This window comes from Lonchura striata, chromosome 1 (assembly GCF_046129695.1).
Source record: "Lonchura striata isolate bLonStr1 chromosome 1, bLonStr1.mat, whole genome shotgun sequence".
Lineage (NCBI taxonomy): Eukaryota > Metazoa > Chordata > Aves > Passeriformes > Estrildidae > Lonchura > Lonchura striata.
In genome coordinates, this window is record NC_134603.1 from 84,174,457 (window position 1) to 84,198,448 (window position 23,992).

The following is a 23,992-nucleotide window of genomic DNA, read 5'->3' on the forward strand; positions in this document are numbered from 1 at the left end:
TCTCGTCCAAATTCTATATTACCAATAGTCCAACTACTGTGTGAAGCAGCCCTCATACCAAAGACAGGAAGTGAAAGCTGTTGTCTTTAAACTCTGGAAACCTTAACAAATGCCACACTCCTCCCTTGACCTCAAGAAAGGCAACTCTGCAAACTTTGCCACAGATTTTGCATGCTATCTCAAGATAACTAATGAATCCAGGGCCAATTTACAGAGCAAGGAACACAATCAATTTCATTATTTTCAATAACTTGAATTTGTTCTAGAAATGCAACATCAGCCCTTAAGAAACTGAAATGAACTACTGTAAAAAGGAAACGAGACCACAAAAGTCAAGAACATGCATTTTGTATACTGTAGTACAGAAGTATATAGCAGTTTGCCAAGGAAAAATGTATGAACTGAAAGCTCTGCAGCTACATTGGCTTGGCTTGTTTGCAGCAGGAAAACTGCATGAATTTTATGGACTCAAAAGAGCCCATAAAATCAACTCTAATGCCAAGAGGATAGAAGCCATAATCATGAAAATAAGGTAACAGTGTGGGACTGAAAGATTTCCCACACTTGCAGGACTTTTCCCTCCAGAACAAAGTAGAGGCAAAGAAAAGGAAAGACAATTCAGTGCTGCCAAGGCAGTGTTCCTCATTTTCTGTCAGCACACATGACCATCCCTCCTCAAAGCTCACAGTTCAAACCCAAGCAAATGTCAGAAAAGCTCTGCACCCAGCACAGTGCAAAGGGCTCCATAGCAGGGCAGTGCAGCACCACACTCCTGAAGCTGCACAGGGCTCACTCCTGCAGCACCACAGCCCCTGGCAAGCTTGCGGGAGCTTTGTGCTCGGCAGTCTGCACACAGCACAGCACCATTCCCAAAAGGCTCTCCACAACCAATTCCTGGGAAGGAAAAGCACCAAGAAAACCTACTAGACTTCAGGAATATCACACATTCCAAATGGACACTGAGTGCCCTCGCTTTCACAACCAACTCTTGGCTCCACTGGAACAACTTTGCCTCAAGGTATTTTTCACCGCTTGCCATCGCTGACAAAGATTCGGGATTGATTTAAAGCTGCTCCACAGCTCAGGCAGAAACTTAAGGATGCAAAACGCTGCAGGTAGGATCGTCTGGTTGGTTTTCCTTCCTGAATTACAAACGTCCAGATAGTACAGAAACAGCCCCTGCCTGACCCAAGGGACGCTCCCAGCACTGCCAAAACCACTGGTGCTCTTCTTACTGCTCACCAGAAGGGTGCAACACCTTAGCCACATTACTCCTGGCTACACTGTCAGCTGCAGTCAGCTTTCCTTGCTGAAACAGAATGCCTTCCTACATTTGCTCCTTCAGCCATAAAACTTCACTATCTAACAGCACATCCTCCCAGAAAAAGTTGCCACGGAGATTCCTTGACGCAATTAAAATGCTCTGGGAGCCTGCACAATCGGCACCAACATTCATAGTCTCAACAAGGTTTTGAAAATTATCAATCTGCTGGTAATATCCCCAACCTCTGTAAAAATAAGAAACAAACGACTGTAACATGGAAAAAAAAATTCAAAGAGAAAGTCTGCCCTCTTTTGGGGTGTGGGGGGCATTGTACCAGAACTCCATACCAAAACTGTATTTTCTTTGTTTATAAATTCATGGGAATACATGTACATGCATTAGAAGTCTGCAGAAAGTCAGAAACAGAGATGAAGCTTCATATAAAATTTGGATTTCATTTGTGTTCCTTTGGTTTAGGCAAGTGCATGGGCACACCCACACAAAAGAAAACAATAAGCACCTCCACTTTAATACTGCCAGAAAGTAACACTACTTTAACTAATCCTGGTGAGAACTTTCCATGGAGTGCCACTCAAATGATATAGCACTGTAAGTCCTGATTCTATATACAGTACCTAAGCCTTCTCACTTACTAAGAGTACAGCAAGAGGTAGAGAAAAAACATCAAAAAGGTGCCTTATATATGATACCACTTATAGCAACAAACTCACATTAATCTGTTAGATCTGCCTGACCCAGGTCTAGCTCCATAAAGATAACACCATGTAAAGTCCAGCTGTAAGGGCAAATCAGGTGTTATTTGGCAGCTGCAAGAGACCCCTTCCTTTCCTCTTCCCTAAGATTAATTAGTCCCTTAACTCCAGTTCTCCAACATTTCAACAGTCCAAGTCAGTACATGACTCCAACTCATGGGATCTAGCAGCCTGATTAATATGACCTTTACCCAAAAACAGTGTGCCAACACTTCTTTGAGGAATTTTTCATTCTTGGTGGTGAAGACAAAACAGAAGGGGAAATATATTACAAAGCCTTTTTTTTTTAGTGTGAGGGTGTTGCTGAATCCTTCTTCAATTTACTGTTACAACCAGTCTTTAATTAGACTTGGTCCAAAGCTAGATGCTGTTAACATAAGACTTTACATAGAATACAATCGCTCCTCATTTTTTTTTTTATGTATTTCCTGAAGAGCCTCTATTCATCCAGTGCAGCACCCCAGTCAGAAGAGCTGTGTTAACACACCTGCACAATCCCAGTGAATTGTATCTCTGCATCTAATTTGCCCTGCTTTCCCCATGCTATATGCTTTTGTGAGCAGGCATTAGAGACAGACCCCATGTCCTGCTGCATTTATAGAAGGGCAAAAACCTCCCTTGTTAGACTTGTCACCTAAACATATCTGCTCTGTCCCTTATGATCTTTCATCTTTAAGTTACGGCAACCTTCCATACCCAGTCTAACAGTCTCCTCAGCAGATCAGTAAGCTTAGTGTGTAAAGATACTCTTGTTCCACTTTGTTAGATTTATTCCATCCCTGCTGAGTAGTCCTCATTTGTCTGGTCCTATAAGCCAAAGCCCCATCTTCAACAGAAAGCCATACAGTCTACTTCTACCCAATCTTTCTTACTCTGAGGATTGGCAAGACAAGATCTCAGCTCCTTACCCATCACCCTCATCCCTAATCCTCTGCAGTTCCTCTTTATATGCACCAGGTTACCTCCAAAGCAGTACTCTGGGTACCCACAAGGAAGAGAAAGACGAAGAAGGGGTCCATGTGAGGGGGCTGGACAAATCTTGCCTGTGCATCTGCAACAATCCCAGATCCTGGCATCTACCAAGCAATAAAACTCCTGAGACATCAGGTGACATCAGAAAATACATGCCTTGATTATCCACGAGAATAATCTCCAGTAATTTTCTGTGACTGGTACCCATTACTCCTGACTCATGGTACAGCACTGTTGTCACAGTACAGTGCCATCCATTATGGAACAGGGAAGTGTAATACCACATGAGATATTTGGGATGGCAAAATCTTCTGTAACTGTTCACTCAACTCCTTTCCATATTTTCACTAAGACACAGCTCATGCTAAGGCCCGATATAACTACTAATCTGTGGCCAGCTCTCATTCAACCAAGGATTCTTAAAAGAACCTGTCCCCACAGTATGAGACAGTGCTGGTCAACATTATGACTCATTTTCCCCTTTTTGTATGAACTCTAAATTCAGGCTCAGCTGACTCTGACAGGTCTTGTTGATTCTCACCAGTGCTTAGGATACTATATATATTCTGAAATTGAACAACTGCAGGTGGAGCAGATCTGTGACTTTTGTTGCCAGAAGGCACAAGCTTTCAGACTTTTCTATCTCAACAGTCTCTGTCCAGTTGGTCTCCAGCTGTCACTCCTTCCTCACCTTGTGTAGTTGGGTTTTCCACAAATACCAAGTCAGTCTCCTCTTCATTTTCTTCCGCCATCTGGAATCTCAGGACCTTGACCACAGCACATCTCCCAGAAGAGTGGCCACCACTGCCCTGACCTCTGGGAAGACACAGGAGCTCTCTGAAGCATTCAAGGTGGATCTAGGACTTCCTCCTAACAGAGCCAAGGACTCTGATGTGCTAATGGCAGTTCTGCAGACTTCTACATCTTAAGGGAAGTCTATGTGCTGGACAGTATCTCCTGCAGCCTTTTCCGACTACCACTGTATAGTCTTCATGCAGACCCACATAGTCTAAAGTGGAATTCCTAGCCCTCTTTGCCCTTCTGCTACAACAACTGTTTTGTCTCACTTACCACACTCTGTGGACTGCACTCTGGCTTCCTTGCTCTTGCTCTAACAGGTACATTTTGGTGAGAATATGATCGTGCCCACATCAACATCTCCCCTGAGCACCCAGCATCCAGCTTTTAAAGTGCTGTTGCTGCTGTACTGCTCTGCCACTCATACTCTTCTCACCGTGAATCTCACTGGACTGAACCCTGAACAACCTGATCTGGCTTTAAGTTAGCCCTCTTGTGAGCAGAAGGTTTGAATGAGATCATCCCAGATTCCTTGCACTTTAAATTGCTCTGCATTTTTATGTCAAGGACCCTGATGAATATACACTAAAGTTCAACTGTTTTTATTTTAACAGCAAACAAAAACCAAAGCAAGGATCTGTTCCTCTGGAGGAAAATGCATTCAGCATTGTTATGGCACATAGCTGTACAGGAAAAGAAAGAATCTGTTTTACTCTTTGTAACCTTTGTGTAGGAATGAGGATAACTTAAAGGCCTTAGAGAGCTTAGACTTCATTTACATGTCTGTTTACAAGCTGTCAAAGTGATCTGCACTGTATATTCTATTGAGAGATCACCATCAAGTGAGCTAATAAAGCCATTGGCTTCATTAACTGTTATCACTTTCCCGTGATAACAGTTTTCTTCCTGTGTGACAAAGTCAATCATACATGTTCTGTTCCCAGATTAGAAAGCAGCTTAAAATTCACTAGGTTTCAATGTCTGACTGCTGAGCCTTCTCAACCACATCAACAACAAGCAGGGATTTTTGTAATTTTACATCATTCTGAGGGAGAAGAAAAAATAAACAGAAGAAAATAAAAAATCTTCTATCACTTCTAAAGCAACATGCACTAAAATCCTCATTGTCTGATGTGAAGGTAAACTTTCCAACTGTCCTGCTGAAGGAGTGCTTTCCCCAGGCTGCCATTTAGTCCACACATACTGCCTCTGCAATCTACTTCCCCAGAATACCCAGTACAGAACATGAGAAGATAAGACACAAAATTCCACACAATGCTGCTGAAGTATTCTTACTCACAAGCTTCACTTAATCATGCTTTCAGCTCCTTCCCTAATATGTTTAGAGTAATGTGTCAGTAGTCACAAAGTTTTCTGTCTGAACCAAATCTACATGACCTATAGCAGAGTTTTACAGAGAAGAGCACACTCTACATGGCATAACTGACTTACCTGAGAACTTTTAAGAAAAGCTTACTAAACTTACTGTAGCTTTATCTAACCATACAGAAAGCAACACAACTTAAAATTTCCACAATACTGACTTCCCAAAGCAAACAAAGCATTAACAGCTTATATAGAGAGTTCATATCTGCACTCCAGGGTTGCAGGACAGAGGAGAGTGGCCATGTATTCATTTATTTATTTTAATGTCTTTAATTGCTAAGTTTGTGGGTCTTTTTTACCATCCATGAATTAAAATCGCATGAGAAAACAAACATTAAATTTAGTTTTACATACACACATAGATACTCCCAGTCTGCAATCTCCCTCCTTTTTAAGCTCTGCCTCCTGCTCCTTACTTTTCCAGGTAGCAGAAGATGATATTCTGATTCCTGTTTCTTAACTTCTTCAACTCTCCCCAGAATGGCACATATTGAACAGTCAAGCCTCTCATCTCTGGCTCATATTCACCCTCTGCTCTTCTCCCTCTGTTGCTGGCACACTCATATACCTCTGCTGAACCTATGTGATACTACTCTGCATCTGCAAAGCTCTCTCATCCATGCACACCACACAGAAAGACTACTCCCTTAGCAGCAGACACTGCTCATTTCAATGTCTGCCTGCTGAAATACCAAAAATGGAATCAGGAGTGAGGCCTAGAAGAATGTACACATTTTGAAGAAAGAATCCCTCAACAGATGAAGAAGTTATTCAAATTTATTAAGATAAGTGAAGAACAAAAAGGAAGGTTTAAATTTTAAGTTTGTATCAAAATTAACACTTATTTAAAATAAGAGTAGAAGAGTAATAAAATAAGTCAGCTTTTTGCAGGATTTTATAACTCAGAAGAGATCTTTCCACTTGATATTTACACTGATGATTTGTAGAGAACCAGTTTCTGAAAAGATTATATTTTCATTCACAGCTTTACAGGCAAAATTCAGGAGATCACAAATTTTAAGCAGATGAACTGCTTAAAACTGAGAACTATTCAAGCTGATGGTAAACACTCCAGTATCTCCTAAAATACTGGATAAAAGCTTGCCTAGCTTGGGCATCTAAAAGGACAACCAAGCTAATGCTTTATAGCTCTCTTTTCATGTACAAAGCTTAATACCACTATTTTAAAATTAAAAAGAAAGAACATTATAGCTCAGACAGACTTGGAACAAGAAACAAAGACCAAACAGACTACATGATAAATATTCCCAGATTCCAGTCTTCTGGGATTCACATGGTGTAATTAAATGTATTTTAAGATGCCTTTGCTTCTTGGCATTTCACAAAACATCTTACAACTTTTTATTGAGGCTCTAAAGTCATTATACTCTTTTTGATTTTGATATACCACTCTTCATGAACATTTCACTGTTGCAAGCATAAACAAGAGCTCAGGATATTCCTGAAGTTCTAGTACGTGGTAGTACAATTTCTAGAAGGAACAATGACAGTGGCACACAAGAACACACAATAGTGCAATACGCAGTTGTTGCATAGTCTTTGCTCCTATTCTGCTTAGCAGTTGCTACCTTTGGGCTCACAGAGAAATTGGATTTGTGAATTGTAGAGGGAAGTGGTGAACAACACTGCAGTAGAACAAAGGGTAGGTAGAAACAATCTGTACATTAGACCAGTAACATACCGTTACTCCAGTTAAACCTGGGCCTTTTCCTTCAATTAGTTTATACATTGCTTGAAGTGCTTCCTCATCACTTTTGTCTTTAAATCGCTTCTTGGAGAGTTCTTGAAGAGCTTCCTTAAACTGCTCAAAAGTAATAGTTCTTACAGACTTTCCCCTGTTGAAACACACAGCAATTGAAAGAAATTACAAGAGAGCACAAAAAGCATTTCAGGAATAGCAGAATGGTTTCAGTTTACCACAGTGAACAACAGAAAATTGCAACAGAACAGCAAGGCCCATGCAGCCCATTTATGGGGTAAAATAAAACATATCCCAGGAATATCACTTCATTTCTATCCTGCATCAGTAGGATAGCACTTCATAGACTTCCCTTGATGAATGTTCAGAAATAAAGAGGAAATAAAGCGACTTGAGTCTACTGTCAAAATGCCTGCAGCTAATCAAATTAAATACAGTCTCATTTGGTTGATCATTTATAATGCCTGCATGTATAAGACAATATCTGAAGCATCTTAGGCGAGTCTTTTTATTTACTACTTTTTATTCCTCTTTGAATAAATTATCATATTATTTATAAGTCACTATTAATGTATTCACAAATATATTAACAATTATGCTATTGCATAAAGCAAACTATTGAAAAGCATTTAAAAACTAGAAATTCGTCCTCAATTGAAGACTGACAAGTTTTTAAAGGACACATTTAAATTTAGCACCTGTTTTCCTTTGTAGACCATCATCTTCAAAAGACATTTAAAGGTACACAGAAAACACAATATAGTAGCCTGGTAAACTCATAAGTTTTGCTGTACACGTGTGTGGTGCAAATTCTGATGAATGGGAAATTCACACTTTACAAACACCAGTTTATACTGTAATTCCTGCAGATCTTTTTTGGTCCATCACACCAAAGGTATCAGTTGACAGAACTCTTACAAAGCATTCACTACAGTGATATGTATTACCAAAAGAAGGTTAATGCATATCTGTTTTCTAGCATTTTAAAATATTCAGTTTAGGCAGGAGATAATGTTGCAGAGTATGCACTGTTCTGCAAAATTCCCTAATATCAACCTAGTTTTAGTGTTCCTCATTTTAAAATTCAGGTCTGAAGCAACAGCATTAGTGAGTTTACTCACCATTAAACAAAACCCAAATATTTTTAGTTGTTATGAATTACAGCTGTCACAAACCACATCTTTTCCTGTATTAGTAAACTACAGATTCTCTGATCTTTAGAATAAGAATCTACACCCCAAAATTTAGCCATATAATTTGAAATGAAGTTTAGCAGATCAAACAGAACCATTTTCAAAAATATGTTTTGATACTTATGCTGATATAATCTTAAATAGTACTATCCTCAAAAGCAGAAATGTTTACATTACAAAACTCTCTAAGTTAAAGTAATATATGAGAATCCATGTTGCTGGGAAACATGCTACTACATACGCTTTGTTTGCTGCTTGAGCATTTATTTTTATGCCATTTAGAGAACATTTCAAGCAAATCAGTGGAAAAAAAAACCAAGCACCACCACACAACCCAGATCAGTCCTTTCAACAGAGACAGCTGTTTACATAGGAATAAACAATTAATGCTAGGATAGAGAAAGTGTGCACCAGCAACAGAAATCTTGGATTAGAAAAGAAGTACACAGAAATCTGACAAAGTGTCAAAAAGACCATTGCGAAGAGCAATTCAGCTAATCATGGATTTATCTTTGATCTTCTTTTAGATACCTTCAGTGGTCAAATCCCTCTCAGCTGGGGGATGCCTCCACTAATGAAAAGGGGAAATGAGATTTCTGGTTTAGCAACCAACAGTTAGAAAGTAATTCCTACTTAATTAATTAAACAAAAATGAAATTTTATCCCAGGCTTTTAAAACAAAGAGGAATCTGTTATTCACAACAAAATTCAACACTAAGGGAACCCTCTACATAACTGTTTATTACTAGCATTCTTTATTTTTAATGCAGCCCAACATGTGTATCAAATGCCAGCAACCCTCATCAAGTAAACTTTAGGTGTTTTTTAACCAAATATTGCAAGTAGTTTGCAACTACTTGTCTGCTTTAGGTAAAGCATTTGCTGGAGTAACTCACATAATTTGCTGGTAAAAGAACATCATGACAGTAGAAACAAAGAATATAATCCAGCATTTAATTAATCAGAAAGACAGGTGGAATAAACTGCCATTAACAACCTGGAATTTCTCCAGGATTCTCATTAATAGGATTAACATCCCTTTTCTGATGAAACATGTCCAAGAACTTTTAAGTAGCACAAGAGATCAAGACTTCATTTTGTTTTGCCTCTCATTTAGAAATAGAAAGCACTGGCAATCACTGCAAGGCTTCAGCATAACAACACCCTAAGGCCCTAAATTCTCTACAGATTAGTAGCCAAACCTAGCATTCAGGCCTGGCCAAAGGCAGTTTCCTGTAGCACATAGGTTTAGCTTGGATCATCAGTCAGGATCATTGCAATGGGAAAGAGAATGATCACTTTCAGCAAAACCAGCAGAAATTCATGTTGACTTGTTTATTTTTCACGGAATATTATGAGCTGGAAAAGACCCACAGGGATCATCTAGTTCAACCCTTAAGTGGTCATGGCCTTGTCGCTATTAGCACCACGCTCTAAACAAATGAACTGATTCAGGGTTTTATTAACACATGAAGAATTTCTGGTTGCACACTTATTAAATAGAAGAGCATAACTTTTTTTGTACAAATTGAAAGGAAAAATACATAAATATGGCTGCCAAGAGGAACAAAGAACATTTGGTCTAAGACACAGGTAAACCTAATGTTCACATTTCATCTCTTACCTATCACTCACATGAAGCAAGGAAATGAGTGGATTTATCCCTTTTAGCTTAAGGTAAAACCACAAATTGGACGCATATATGACCAATGTACTATTGCAGCTGAACCCCAAAAGAGAAACAAATGTGCATCGTAGCTGATACTCTTTACCAGCAAACAACATTAATTGGAGTTATGTTAAAAATATGATTGGGAGTGAAGGAATTTTTGCAACTATATCCCAAGTTGCCTAAATAAAAAATCTTTAATTTTTACATTTGTTATCTTTTCCTACACTCCAAAAATATCCCATCTTGCTCCCCTGTCTATTACAATATTATCAAATACACTTGTAAAGCATCATAATTAACTCCAAAACTCTACAGCTGCAACATATGTCAAATTTTGTGGAAAACCCTAGGAACACAACATGTTCTTGCACTTTTGGTATGTGAGGTATGCCATGTATGCCATGTACCAGCATCTAAATTATCAAGCAGTAATCCTGTCCTCTCTCTAGAGACAGGTTTCAAAGAGCTCTGAGCAGTTGCTGTCATCATGATTACTAACTAGAACAGCATGGTCCCCTCTCCTCTGTCTGTACAGTTATGGGTTGAATGTATAGGAGACCACTGACTACGTAGGTAGAAATGAGAGAGGAAAAGAAAAGTCTTTCAACAAACCTTGATTTACACTCTGTCCAATCCAGGTCCACAAAAACACTGTAGGGATAATGACTTGTGAGTACTATTGGATGGAAAATTGGACATGAGCCAGCAAATGCACTCCCAGCCCAAAAAGCCACCAACTGTATCCTGGGCTGCACCAAAAGCAGCAAGGGAGTAGGGTGTGGGAAGGGATTCTGCCTCTCTATTCTGCTGTGGTGAGGGTCCACTTCGAGCACTGCATCCAGCTCTAGGGTCCCCAGCACAGGAAAGACATTGACCTGTTGGAGCAAGTCCAGAGGAAGGCCACAGATTTGATCAGAGAGAAGGAACAGCTCTGCCAGGTTGGGAGAGTTGGGGTTGTTCTATCTGGTAGAGACATGGCTCCAGGAGATCTTACTGCAGCTTTTACGGGGCTTACAAGGAAGGATGGGGGAAGGCTTTTTTAGCAGGGCTATTGTGATAGGACAAGGTAATGGCTGTAAATTAAATAGGGTAGATAGAGACTAGATATAAGGAAGTAATTTTTAGGAGAGTGGTGAAACACTGCAAGAGGCTGTCCAGAGAAATGATAGATGGCCCATCCCTGGTCAGGTTGGACGGGGCTATGAGCAACCTAGTCTCAAGCAATATGTCCCTGCTCATTGGGAGAAGGGCGAGGGGTTGGTGTTTACCTAGATGACACGTAAAAGCCTCCCTCCAACTCAAACTGTATGAAAAATTATAATATATGAACACAGCATAATACACAAGGCTGTCATACCCCCAGCTTATTTTCACCATTTTTAATGCCCTGCTCACATTCAGGAAATCCCTTCTTTATACCAGCTTTTCAGACCTCATGAACTTAGGAAAAAAACCCCAACCTATAACCCCCCCAAATAAACTAATTCCTTTTTATTAGCAACTGCTATGAAGAATCAGTTTCTTTGTGTGTATATGTAACTTGTCTTTGAAAGGTCATTATAAATGTCTAATTTCCATGGGAATAACAAAACAAATATATTCACTTTCATTTTCCAAGTGTTACAAGTTCAAACAACTTGTCTACAATTAAGTATGCCAAGGGTGATCACTCAGTTCTTAACACTCATGTCTTAGGTTTAGCATTCCAGAGAGTTATCCTAGAAAGATTAAAAACTCTATGTTGAAAAAAATATTTGAAAATCAAGGCATCAGAATGAAAATTAAAACTGACCAGAAAATAAGACAAAAAGGAAAATAGCAACAAACAAGGGAAGGTAGGAGGGAAAAAAGGTTTTTACGAAACTAGGTGTCAGAAGGTTGGCCACTTCAAGGAAAAGAACAAACTATATGAGGGCCATTAATAATAAAAAATTTTAAAGCCCTACAATTCATTATGACACAAAGAAACCTTTATGTTTAGAAAGGATACCTTCTTACATACCATTCTATTTTAAGCTCTGCTTCTTACAACAAACAGAATTACTGCAATGCATCATCCTTCAGCAGCAGAAACTGTGTTCATGGTACAATAATGATAGCCTCCTGTATCTATGCCTACATTTGGAAACAGAATGAACATACTCAGAAGAATTTTAGGAAGCTTCCTATCAGTTCCCCTTCCTTGATAAGTCACTCCACATGTGGCTACTATGTAATGGGAGATTCTGAACTGAAGTTTGAAATCCTCAGATTCCTCTTGGGAGCCAAAGTTCACCTATATCAGGTTCTGTGTCTGAACATCAGCACAGTAAACAAACTGCAAAGTATTAAACACTGGCCCAAAGCAGATTGGAACAGCAAGTGATGCAGCTTTCATTTGCAAATATAACTAACAGTGCCCCGAGTTCTTAAATGTGAAAGTGTACTGCTGCAAATGGATACCATGGACTTGAATACTATTTGGCTTAACAGATGTCCACAATTTCAGCTGAAAAGCTACACAATTACACTCCATATCCCCGATACACAAAATCCTTAACTGGTATAAGAGATCTTTATCTCCGGAGCACTAAACCAGTTCAGCGTTAACAGAACAAAGTCTACAATTTAATAGGTATTGCTGTTGTAAGTCTACAATTTAATAGGTCCAAGCAACAAAAAGTCATCCCAAATTCCCATCACAACAGGACACTTACCTATTTTCTTACATTGAAATTAGGAAAGAAAATGTGTAATTACTGAGAGAAGGTTCTATTTTTATTAGCATGTCAGACAGATTAGCATGTCAGGATTACGGCAAAATACAATAACTAGGACTGTTCTCCTGTGGAAATTGTCATCTACGGTCTAAGGAATATAGCAGGTCTGACAAGGGTCTAAAAACACTCTAAGTAGAAGTGGGAGCCCAACAAATGTCTTTGCATAAACTCTAACAAAAAGAGTTTTGTTTGCAATTCTAAATTCACCAGAGACTTTGGTGTCTGATCAACTTAGCAGTCAAGTAAAACTCAACAGCATCTTTTCCTGTAAATTAGAACAGGATTTCAGGTACTTCCTATATTTAATCCCTTCCAAGGCAGTCTCATTCATTCAGAAAACAGAATGAAGGACCATGCTGGCAAGAGAACACGTGAGCAGCTTATTTGTCAGTTTCTGACTTACTGGCACAATAAGCCTGATCAGGTTATTTCTGATTTGCCACTATTGTCCCACATCTATGTCTTCCTAATAAGAAACATTTCTAAATGTTGCAAACATTGAAAATTATCCAAGTTAATCATATAAAGGCATCATCGCTGAGAACAAGACCATTAGTCAGGCATTTTATCCTAAGGGCTAACTAAAGGCATATTTCCTAACAACATTCAGCCCTGACTTCACACTTTAGCCGTTTCTCTTTTATTTTAACACACCACACCAAAAAGTCACTACACCTGAAACTTACTGATTTTCATACAAAGATTTTTCTTACTTTTCAGTTTACAGCAGCAACTTGATTATTATTGCTGTTACAGCCCAGAACATTCACCCCTCTTTGTTTAGTAGAACAGATACTTTCTCTTCATTGTTACTTGTAAAAACACTAAGTCTTCATTATGTGCTCTATAAACATAATGTATGTTGATAACAATTGCTAGTGGTATTTGTACTGCACACCTTGACAATCATAGACAAATTCTAATTCCTTGAAGCAAAACAGGTCTGTACTTGTCTCTGCAAAACACAACACTCATCTAACAGATGTATTTTTTTCAAGAATGTCTGCTGTAATATTATCACCACAAAGTTCAAGGCTGTTTAACCAAGAAGTAGATTATGCTGCAGAGCTGTTGGTTTTTTGGTTTTATTTTGTTTTTGTTTGTTTGGTTTTGGTGGGTTTTTTTTTGGTTTTGGGTTTTTTTTTTGTAGTTTACAATTTTCACTTACTACTCCCTTAGACACCTCAGTATTTCTGTGGGCTATCAGCACGATAATTCATAGCCAAGAAGTCCCAAATTAAATGTAGGTCCCTACGTACGTATCTAAGCAGGCCGGTAGACCTTTGCAATCTAATGGAGATAACCTGTGAAGGTCTGCTTTTTGCTGTATCAGTCAAGAACAGAATAAAAAAAAACCCTTAGATACATAGTGCAAAAAACTCCTCAAATATTAAAAAGAGAAGATTTTCAATGTATAATTAACCCAAAGCACAGGTTGTGTATAAACTTTAAAAATAGAGCTGAGGATAGATGAGCAAGTGAAGAAAGCTACTTTAGTACTACCAGGGTATTTGCACTGCACTAACTAACAGATCTAAAGATACATAGTTTAAAAAACAAAATTAAGGTAACAAAACTTCAGGTATCACCTCACATCAGACTTCTGCCCAATTAACAGGTATAACTGGGATACTGAAATTAGACATCTGTATGTTGATGCAAGCAGGAGTAATTTGATAAATTGTGAGGAAAGAGACATTGACGATATTTTCAAAAAATGATCCTAGGAAGAAGCTACAACAGAGATTTTCAGCTCAAGTAGTAGTCACTTCTGGAATACAGACCCCTTTGAATGCATGGCTATTCACCACAAGAGTATTATTTTGACAGGAAGAGTATGACTGACAACGAAGACATCCAGATGACCTTCACAATTACTCTCTCTAAGACAGATAGCATGCTGGCCAAGTCACCGTACAGCAGCTGGACTAGATGGCTTCATATACCCCATGACCACAAGTGAATGCCAATATCAGTTTTCTACGAAAGAAAAACAAGACAAGTATAATGCAAAATGCAGTACAAAATACTCTCACTGTATCTTTGCAAACAGTCTTCACTTACAGAAACCTCTCTGGGAGTGGGCCACAAGGGCAGAACACAAGTCATTTACTCAGGAACTGAACCTGGAATGGTCAGTTTTCCCTCCTGGTGCTTTTCGCCTCATTAACAAGCAAGGGTAAAGAAGAGTATCCCCAGTTTATTCTAAGTGTCTGAAACTGGGACAGCTGCTAAACTATGAAAATCTGAAGCAAGAGGACATCAACGGCTCACTAAACCAGCAGCTGATTTGACTTAATTGCAATTTAAGTAATTTCAGGCCTCTCTTATGAAAACTCTGTTAACACTTATCTCCTCTTGACTTTTTTTCTATCCTATGTGCTTCACTCATGGTGAAAATTAGTTTCCTTTAAAATAAAATCTGAAATTCAAAAAAAGACAAACCAAACAGCTATGAACCTATCAGATAAAAAAGTATTGGGAAGGGAATGAAGGGGGACTGGAGAAATACTATGATTTGGCAAAAACATTACTAAGTAAAAGCTTCCAAAAGAAAGCAAATCCCAGAATGACTTAAAGGGGTTACAGAGATTTAATGGGATTTATAGAGGATGAGGAAAAGAGAACGTCCAAGCAGACAGTAGGTCTGATAGCTGTACACAGCTTAGAGGATTAAATTAGCTAAACTGAGTAGCAGAATCCAATTATTTCACATTTGTTTGAGGTTTTCTTCAGTTTAAAAAAACAAAAATAATGTTACATTTGAACATTTAATAATGAAGATTCATGTAATGGTTAACTACTGATAAGAAGTATTAGGAAAACTGTGCCCTGAAGAAGCACACACCCCAATTTACATTAATGGAGTTTGCAAGTGTATTTGGCATGACAGGCATGGACCAGAGTTTGGAAAAGATAGAAACATGTGCTACCAAGTAGTCTCGGGAGTACTTCAGGTTTTCCTTGTTATAGAAGAGAGCTATCCATCTTCTGGTTGTCAATCCTGTAGACTCTACCCAAATTACACACACAACAGATAGAAGAAAATTTTATCACTCCTTAGAATGCTGTCTACTCCTGTGAAAGAATCCAATAAATGACATACAACTTGCAGATAATGTCATTCAGTAACACAGAAATCCATCCCTTGGGTGTATGAAGGATTGATACTGTTTGACAGCACAATTTGGGTGGAAGTTAAGACATTAAAGGACATGGCAGGAGTGAGTGAACTAGCACAAATATTGGCCAAAGTACAAATAAATGTAGGAAATTAGGAGCAATTAAAAAAAGAGGCTGCAGACAGGTCTTAGATACAAATGGTAGGGGACAAACTAGTGCTGAAGCAGAAAGACAATGCTTCAAAATCAGGCTTCTATGCTTGTTTCTTCTTCAGAAGGCTCAAATTATTTGCAGTTCTCTTTGGCTCTTGTCATCTTAAAGATATGTACTAGGCTAGGCATACAGACAGACCATAGGGGAAGGGATCAGAAACTAACCACAGTGAAAACAACCCAATACAGTGCCCAGCTGCCAGAGACACTGCTGAGCATATCCAAAATACAAAAATCCAAGAGGATGATGTCATAGTGCTCATTAAGTCAGCCTCAAATAAATAAATTAAAGCAGTTAAGAACAGATGAAGATTTACTAAGCATTCTTAATAGCAAATCACTTCATCTGTCTGTCTTCCCCAGGCTGAGCTTACCCCACAAGGTAGTGGTGAGAAGCTTTTTCATATAATAATACTTACCATTTTATCTTCAGAGAGCTGAAAAAGATGACACAAACCACTGAAGTTTCAAAAGCTCTTTCTGCTGTTCAAGTGCAGGGGCTTAGGGCAAAGGCTTTACAGCTGAGAGGACAGGGCAAAGAACCAACATCACCTGTACTTTCTCCACCAGTTAAAGCAGTGCACATGAACACGCTGCCTGATAACTCAGGGAAAGAGAAGTAGGATACACAGATAAGGTATCCTTCTACAGCTGACCAGCAATCCCATGTGAGCTGACACGTCTCATGCACGGCCCAGAACAAAAAAAATAAACAAACAAAAAAAAAAAAAAAACCAACAAAAAAAAAAACAAACCAGCATTTGGGTTTATCTTGATTTTCTTTTGATTTCACACCTAGTGTGAAAACATTTGATTGAAAATGAGACAAATTGAAGTATAATGAAACAACATCCAACACAAACACTGTTCTAGAACATTGCGACAAGCTATGACCATGAGTAAGGTCAACGTTGCATAGCCAAACATCTTCTAAGCAGAAGTGAATGCATTTTATCCCAAGCAGTTAATCTATAGAAACTATACAAAATTGTTCATAAGTATGACTAACAAAATATTCTCAAGGACAGCTTTCAGATTACTAGCTCTTTTTCAGGACTTTTTTTATATTACTAACCTGAATTTATATAAATACATGGCACTCAGAGATAGGAAAAGAGACACAATGTAATGAACTTTCATATTAGCACCCTCAGGCTTTTGGTAACCAGTAGCCTTCCTAACTGCTTTCTCTGTACATACAGTATCAGTGTTTTAGCTGAGTTGACATTCAGGGAAGACATTACCTTTTTTGATGAGATCAGTTAACCAAGAACGGGACATGACATTTGACAGGGGAATAAAAAGCAGAATTTTTACAATAGAAAACAGAGTTACATAAGACGGTGCTGTTTTTATTAATGAGACCCAAACCAGAAAAGCTTCATATCTAAGAACTAGATAATTGAATGGTTATATGGTATGACATCCTACTTGACTTAGACAAAATTCAAACTCAGGGGGACAAAGAACAATGGCATTATTAAATAGGATTGGACATAGTAAGATCTTAACTCCATTAGTCTCAAGATATTAGAGCTTAAATTATACTTTCACTGAGAATTGAACTGGACTTTGAAAGTAAACCATTGCACAAGGGACAGAATAATAACTGAATCCAACTCTTTATTATCGAACAAGAGTGATCATCCAAGCTTCAGTCTCACAACATATTACTCAAAAATTTGTCTCCTCTCAGTTTTTCCTTAAAATTACATTAAAACAAAACCCCTACTTTTCTGTGCTACTGACTTTCCTGGAATTTCTTCCTTATTTTCCTCCTCAGATACCGTGATGTTTCAAGAAAAACTCTAGCTGCGTATCCTTACAATGTCTAATATTATGAGGGATTTTAAATCCTCAGACAGGAATTTAAGAACTATCACATTTTTTAGCCATTTTTCCTACATTCAGCCAATCCAGATCAGAGCAGCACACAAAGTACAATGCAAAAGGGTGGCAAGGCAAAGAGTGAGTATTGTAGGGACATGTTTTTAAATTACTGTGAAGCTCAAGTAAAACCACAATTACAGCTTGAGCATTTTATTGCTTGACCCTATGGAGAAAGGTGTCTGGATCACTGTTTCAGTGAGACCTCTGAAAAAACTCCCATCCTAATTAAGAAATTGCACTGGTCAATATAAAGAAAAGAAGTCTCTGGCTGATGACAAGAAAAATTAAGGAAAGGGGATGAGTAACACATGTAGAGCATATTCAGTCCACTGTTCAGCCATGGCAGCTGTTTGTTAATCACCATCCATGTGCCAGGATACAGCAAGTTTACTTGTATTTCTTGGCCAAGAAATTCAGAAAGTGATGTCTGATAGTTGAGGTAACCAGATCCAGGACATTCCTCCCTACCTTCCAAGTAAATATTTCCAGTTGCAGACAGGTTTTTGGTGAGTTTTTTGTGAGAAAGGTACAATACCATTTAATATTTTACATAAGAAATATTATACATATACATATAATGCCCCTGTTCCTAAGAGACAGGAATTTGATACTATCCCTCTTGTGTTGCTAATAAGTCCTCTCTTGACCTGAACCCTAATTCCGCCTCTGCAATACCCTATAAAAACCCCATGACTCTGCCTTTGCCCAGTCTTTCCTCTCCATCCGCCCCTCCTCCCCAGGGGTAATAAATAGATTCTTGAGCTTTCTGAAACAAAGACCCAGCTCTTGTATTCTCATGCCTGGTGCCAGCAGCTGCACCTCTCTATGGGCACAATGAACCCAGATGCAACATATGTATTTTTCAAAAACATCTTTGCATTGTTATTTCTGAAGCATAATTTAAACAAAGCAACACAGCTTTATATATTTGTGAGTTGCAGCCAGCTCAGCAGACAAGCTCAGCAGTAAGCAACTCATTGCTAAAACTAAAATGCAACTATGGAAGCCAGAGCAGCAGTCCTCTAATTCAAGGTGGAATTTTCCTTTAGAGTTTAATTATACTGAATTTAATTTTTTTAAAGAGTTTTATCAGATTGTCTCACTAAGAAAATATCATTGTCAGATGGTTTTACAACAGCACCATTCCAGCTTTTCAAATGATTTCACAGAGTTGGATTGTTTTCCATGTCAAATCACATCTAACCACAAAAGCAATTTCTGAATCCAGTGACAGCTCAATGATAGGGAACTCTCTAAGTAAAAAAGTATGTGTTTGTGAAAGAGGTTGTTTCAGTGATCCTGATGACAGAGAGAAAACGTGGATGTATGTATATATCTGCTAACATTTTTTGCTGGCAATATGAGAAGGTGGCAGCATTAAAAATAGACAGCTGGTGTTAACTGATGCCAGCACAATCTCAGTGTGTAAGAGTCATTGACCATGGTTGGAGACAGAAAGGTGTGAAATCAAGAATGACACACCAAGTGAAAAAAAAGAAACTAACTACAGTGTTAGTCCATATCCATAGGACACATGCAGAGAAAGCCACAAAACTGTTTGCCACAACCAACAGCCAAGGACCAAATCACGACCTTCAAGAAAGGAGATTACAGACTGCAGTTATGCACAGAGCAAAAACCAGATATTTTCTCTTTCAAAAAAACCAAGAAATATAATAGAAATAATGGAGAGACTGCATATTTCTCCCCTACTGGATGACTGTCTTCCTATATGAAAGGGAAAATTGGATGGTGACAGCAAAGTTCTAAATATACAATCCCTAAGCCTGGAGAATTTCCCATTCTGTGTCTCCTTGCAAAGGAGATCTCACTCTATGTCAAAATGACAACATCCAGAATGATGTTCTGCTCCCCATGTCTTTCGTATCTTCATGTCTTATGAAACAGCAATTAGAGATGGAATTGTCTGCATTGGCAACATTCTCATTTTACAAAACAAAAAGCAAAACAGAAGAATAGGTAGACTGTGGCCAAAACAGTATCTCAAACAGATTACAAATGAGAGTAGGAGAGCATTTGAAGAGAACAATACTATTTTTAAAAAGTGCAGATGGGAATTGGTAAGGCTAAATTATAGAGCAGCAAAGCCCCTGTAACATTTACACATGAGAGCATCTTGTTTCCACTACAGAGCCACAAACCAAATCCATATGTCTGCTACTGTCAATGCAGAGAATATTCTTTAATAAGTTCTTCTGCTATGCCTTTATCTTTACCATAACTTGTGGACATAGATATCTACCTTTGCACAGCTTAGGGAAAAAATAGCTAATGCATCTGACCATTTACTTCATATACCTCAAAAGCAATCTGTAGACACTTTTCATCTCAGCACAAGGTTGTTGCAATTGAAAATGCAACCCTCAATCTGAATGAAAATCCCCCTACAAATCATAACCAAGAACAACTGTATGAAGCCCCAGTACACCTCACAAGTAATTAAGTCATGTCTGTGAACTCAGAGACCAGAATAATTCAACATAGGCAAAGCACAGAGCTTTATCCATCTCCTCACAAAAAAACCCCAACAACAGAGAAAGCCTGCCAAACAAGTAGATACAATAAAGCTACCTCCAGCTTCAAAAAGAAGCCATTTTGACTCCCAGGGTGAGAGAGACTGATCCTCTCTGAGTCCAGTGCAGGGAACATATTTTCCAAATGTAACTCTCAGTTGTGCCACAGAATCTGCAGAACACTCAATGCCAATAATGTCTTGGCACTTTGTGAAAGCTATAAACAGCGAGAGAAAATTCTCTATGGGGATCTATCACCTCCCCTGGATTGAAGATGTGTATCAGTCTTTACAATGACGACTCATGTGCATCTGAAACCAATCCAAAAGAAAGGCAGAAAATTATGACAGTTGATACCAATACAGATATTCTCGCATTTACATCATACTTCTCTACTCAAAACATGCAAAAGTTTACAATAAAGGGAAGTTTACCCATGTAGTTGCAACCCCATAGTTGCAAATCAAAATGATCAGGAACAATTGGAGCACTCCAAGATGCTGGAATGAATTGTGAAAGCAGAGAGGAGACTATAAACGAGCAAGCATATACTCTTTTGGAAATCTGTGACTTATCTAGACCAACACCAACTGAAGGAAGGTATCGAGCCAATGCTGGGTGGAATTTGCTGCCCTCTTGATTTCTTCTTTGTACAAAAGGGTACTTTTCATCTACAAACACAAATTAGTACATTCTTACACTAGCAATTTCCAGCAACTCTCAGATACTTACATTCAGAAAATGAAGCTTCATGTCCATTTTTCTTGAATTACTATCTCAATTCTGAAACTGTTTTTTTCAAAGCCTCTGATTTCACCAGCAGAAGCAACAAAGTATTGCTCCAAACTGTCATCCACTGACATGTTGGTGCAAGAATATTCAATGTATCTATTCCCACAATGCTTTGTATAGAAGGGCGAGTTTTCTAAATAGTGGACTTGTGGAATTGGAAATGGTGCAATTAGTATTAGGCTTCTGTGCTCTTATCCCAATGCATGTCAGAAAACTGTCTTACTTTCCAGGTGTATACTAACTTATTTGTGGAACAAAATTTGCTGAATGAAGAACACAGATAGTACATCCTCACAATCTATAAAGCACAAAGCAAACTGGCTCTTGCAAGAAAATAGGATGGTACAAAACCAATAGATTAACACAATGCCATGTATATACACTCAGTTCAGCTCTGTTTTCTGTTGCATGTACCAGCCTGTGCAGGTCTACTCTGAAACCTCCCAAAACACACAACAGACAAACATCTTTGCAGGTTTACATGTTGGTTTTTTTTATTACAGAACCTCTACATTAGGAATGTTTATAAAAGTAGTTAATTTAAACTAACTTAAGTTCTCCACAGATATATTTATGGTTATTTAATGTCTCATAGTAAGGACAGCAAAACCTAGAGAAATTCAACAGCAAATGATTCAGGCAAATGCTCTCCTTCAATTACTTAACAAGGTTTGACAGGGTAGAACACAATAAAAGCAAGTTTTACACAGTCCTGAACATCTTATCCTACACCTACAGAGTACCCTGTCCCTACACAAACAAAGCTCTGAGATTACAGCTACAAAAATTACTAAGTTTTTATGTCTATCTAACCTGCAGCAGTTATAGGGTATCCACACCTTCAGAGGCATTAGAAGCCAAATCCTCTCACACTTCAAAACTCAAAAAAATCTCCAGATTTTCAAATGGAGCTCAACGAAGATGACAAGCAAAAATTCTGGGCAGAAATCTTCTGAGTACATGCAAACGAGGTATACTTTATATGCTTCCTTTTCTAAAAACAACAGCATATGGCAATTAACAATGCTGTTGGAGAGATTAGTCAATACTGTAACCCCTTTAAAAATCCCTATGCATGTTGCAGAAGCTGTGCTCTTCAGCAAAAGACTTCTTCCAAGATTAGGAGATCACACCTGGGGCAAGCACATATACAAATCTAATCAACACTTGGCCTAAGTTATTTGGGTAACTGTCTCCAGAAAATGCGTCATCATCTTTACCTCCAAGATTTGACAAATGGAGTTGAAAAATTTCCAAAAAGAGCAAATGTCATGTCAAATAACATCAAGTTAATGCCTTTAACATTAAAGAAGTCCAGCTCTCTATGTGTAGTCCTTAAATCGGACTGCTCTTATATACCTCTGCTGTTTACCTCAGGTTACCATCACTTCACTGTCCATCTGGACTATGGCTTTCAAAGACAAGGAAGCCAACGACTGGGTGACACAGTGTAGCATCTAAAAGGGAAATAAAAGGAACAATCTTCCAAGCATGCATGAGATAGTGTATTGTTGGGCAAAGAACATAAAACTACATCAGGAAATGTGGGAATCTGGTGCATTCCTCTGGCTGCCCTGGAAGGTCTGGGACCCTGGCAGGGGGTCAGGAGCCCCCCTGTACAGAGCCCCGAGAGACACTGTCTCTGATCTCTGTCCATGGAAAAGAGTTTTCAATCTTACAGGATGAATTACAACCTCTGAATGTTTGATATGAGTAATAATTAAGTGTGGCATGGGTGCAAAAGTAGAATTTTAGGATTCTAGATTAGGAGTTCATAGGGGACAAGATGGAGGAAATTGGGTATGTCTTGTCCTTTTTCTCCTTCTCCTTCTTCATGCCCTCCATGCACTGGCTCTCTAAAGGATCTACTAAATTGAATATTCTTCATTGTTATTTTTAAATTAGTATCAGGACTTACTGGGAAGAAAAAAATAATTTAATTAGATTATAGTCCTTCATTTTAGATTTGTATTCACACCATTCCATTATCTCTAATAATTAGCATTAAAAATGTCCTGAAGTCAAATCTCAGACAGTTAATTCACCACTATTTTCATTTGACATATAGAATTAAAATTCTTTATTTCTGGATATACACAGGACAATCACCTAATAGAGTGGCTACTGTATGAGGTACATATTTTCTTTTACTATAAATACCTTTCTCTACCTTCTCATATTGTTCTGTTAGACTTGAAACCTATCTCTCAACCTAGAAAGCTCTTTAGACTAAAAAAAGACAGAACCTATAAATGCCAAATTACTCCCTCTTTCTTATTTTTTCTACTTATAGGCTCTTTCATGAATACCAGCTCACCTGTTAAATTTTTTGCTGAAAATTAAAAATATGCCAAAAAAAAAAAATCAAATAAAACATCCTCCCTAGAAATCCTCTCTTAGCGCTGAAAACACTAATCAATGCATACTGCTTAGAAACTTACAAAACTTTCTGTTGGCACCATGCCAAATGCAAACAGTTTGACACATGCTGATCTCCACTTGGATTAAAAATGCCTCAGGCATCTATTTCCATACAGCATCCATGACAGGAAGAAAATGTAAACACCCTAAATTTGGAAGAAAAGTTACTTACTACCTGTTTAAAATTGCAACACAGGAAGACAGCCCATAAAGGAGTATCAAAATAGGACTCTTTGTATTCCCCTAGTAACACAAACTATCTTAAGTATGCAGCAGCAGAAGCTGCTGTGCACAGAAAGCGATGGGAGAGCTGATGGTAAATACTGCAGTCTTCACTTTTTAAACAGCCCATACCACAGAGGCTTGTTCTAGCAGAAGCAAACACCTAACACCTTTCAGTGAAATACAGACTGCATATGATGAGTAAGAACTGCCCAACTCTCTATTCTAGGATCCTCTAGTCAGCAGAGACCACTCTCACAC

The 23,992-nt window shown here is 38.4% G+C and overlaps 1 protein-coding gene across 4 annotated transcripts in view; it reads right to left on the bottom strand.

Moving 5' to 3' along the window:
• The window catches only part of TPPP (tubulin polymerization promoting protein), a 65,378-nt gene that overhangs the window by 14,822 nt on the left and 26,564 nt on the right, over positions 1-23,992 (bottom strand). For all 4 annotated transcript variants that reach the window (XM_021540501.2, XM_021540504.3, XM_021540502.3 and 1 more), the window contains one exon: positions 6,896-7,049. In XM_021540501.2, the coding sequence (XP_021396176.1) occupies positions 6,896-7,049 (154 nt within the window). The remainder of the gene's footprint in view (positions 1-6,895; positions 7,050-23,992) is intronic.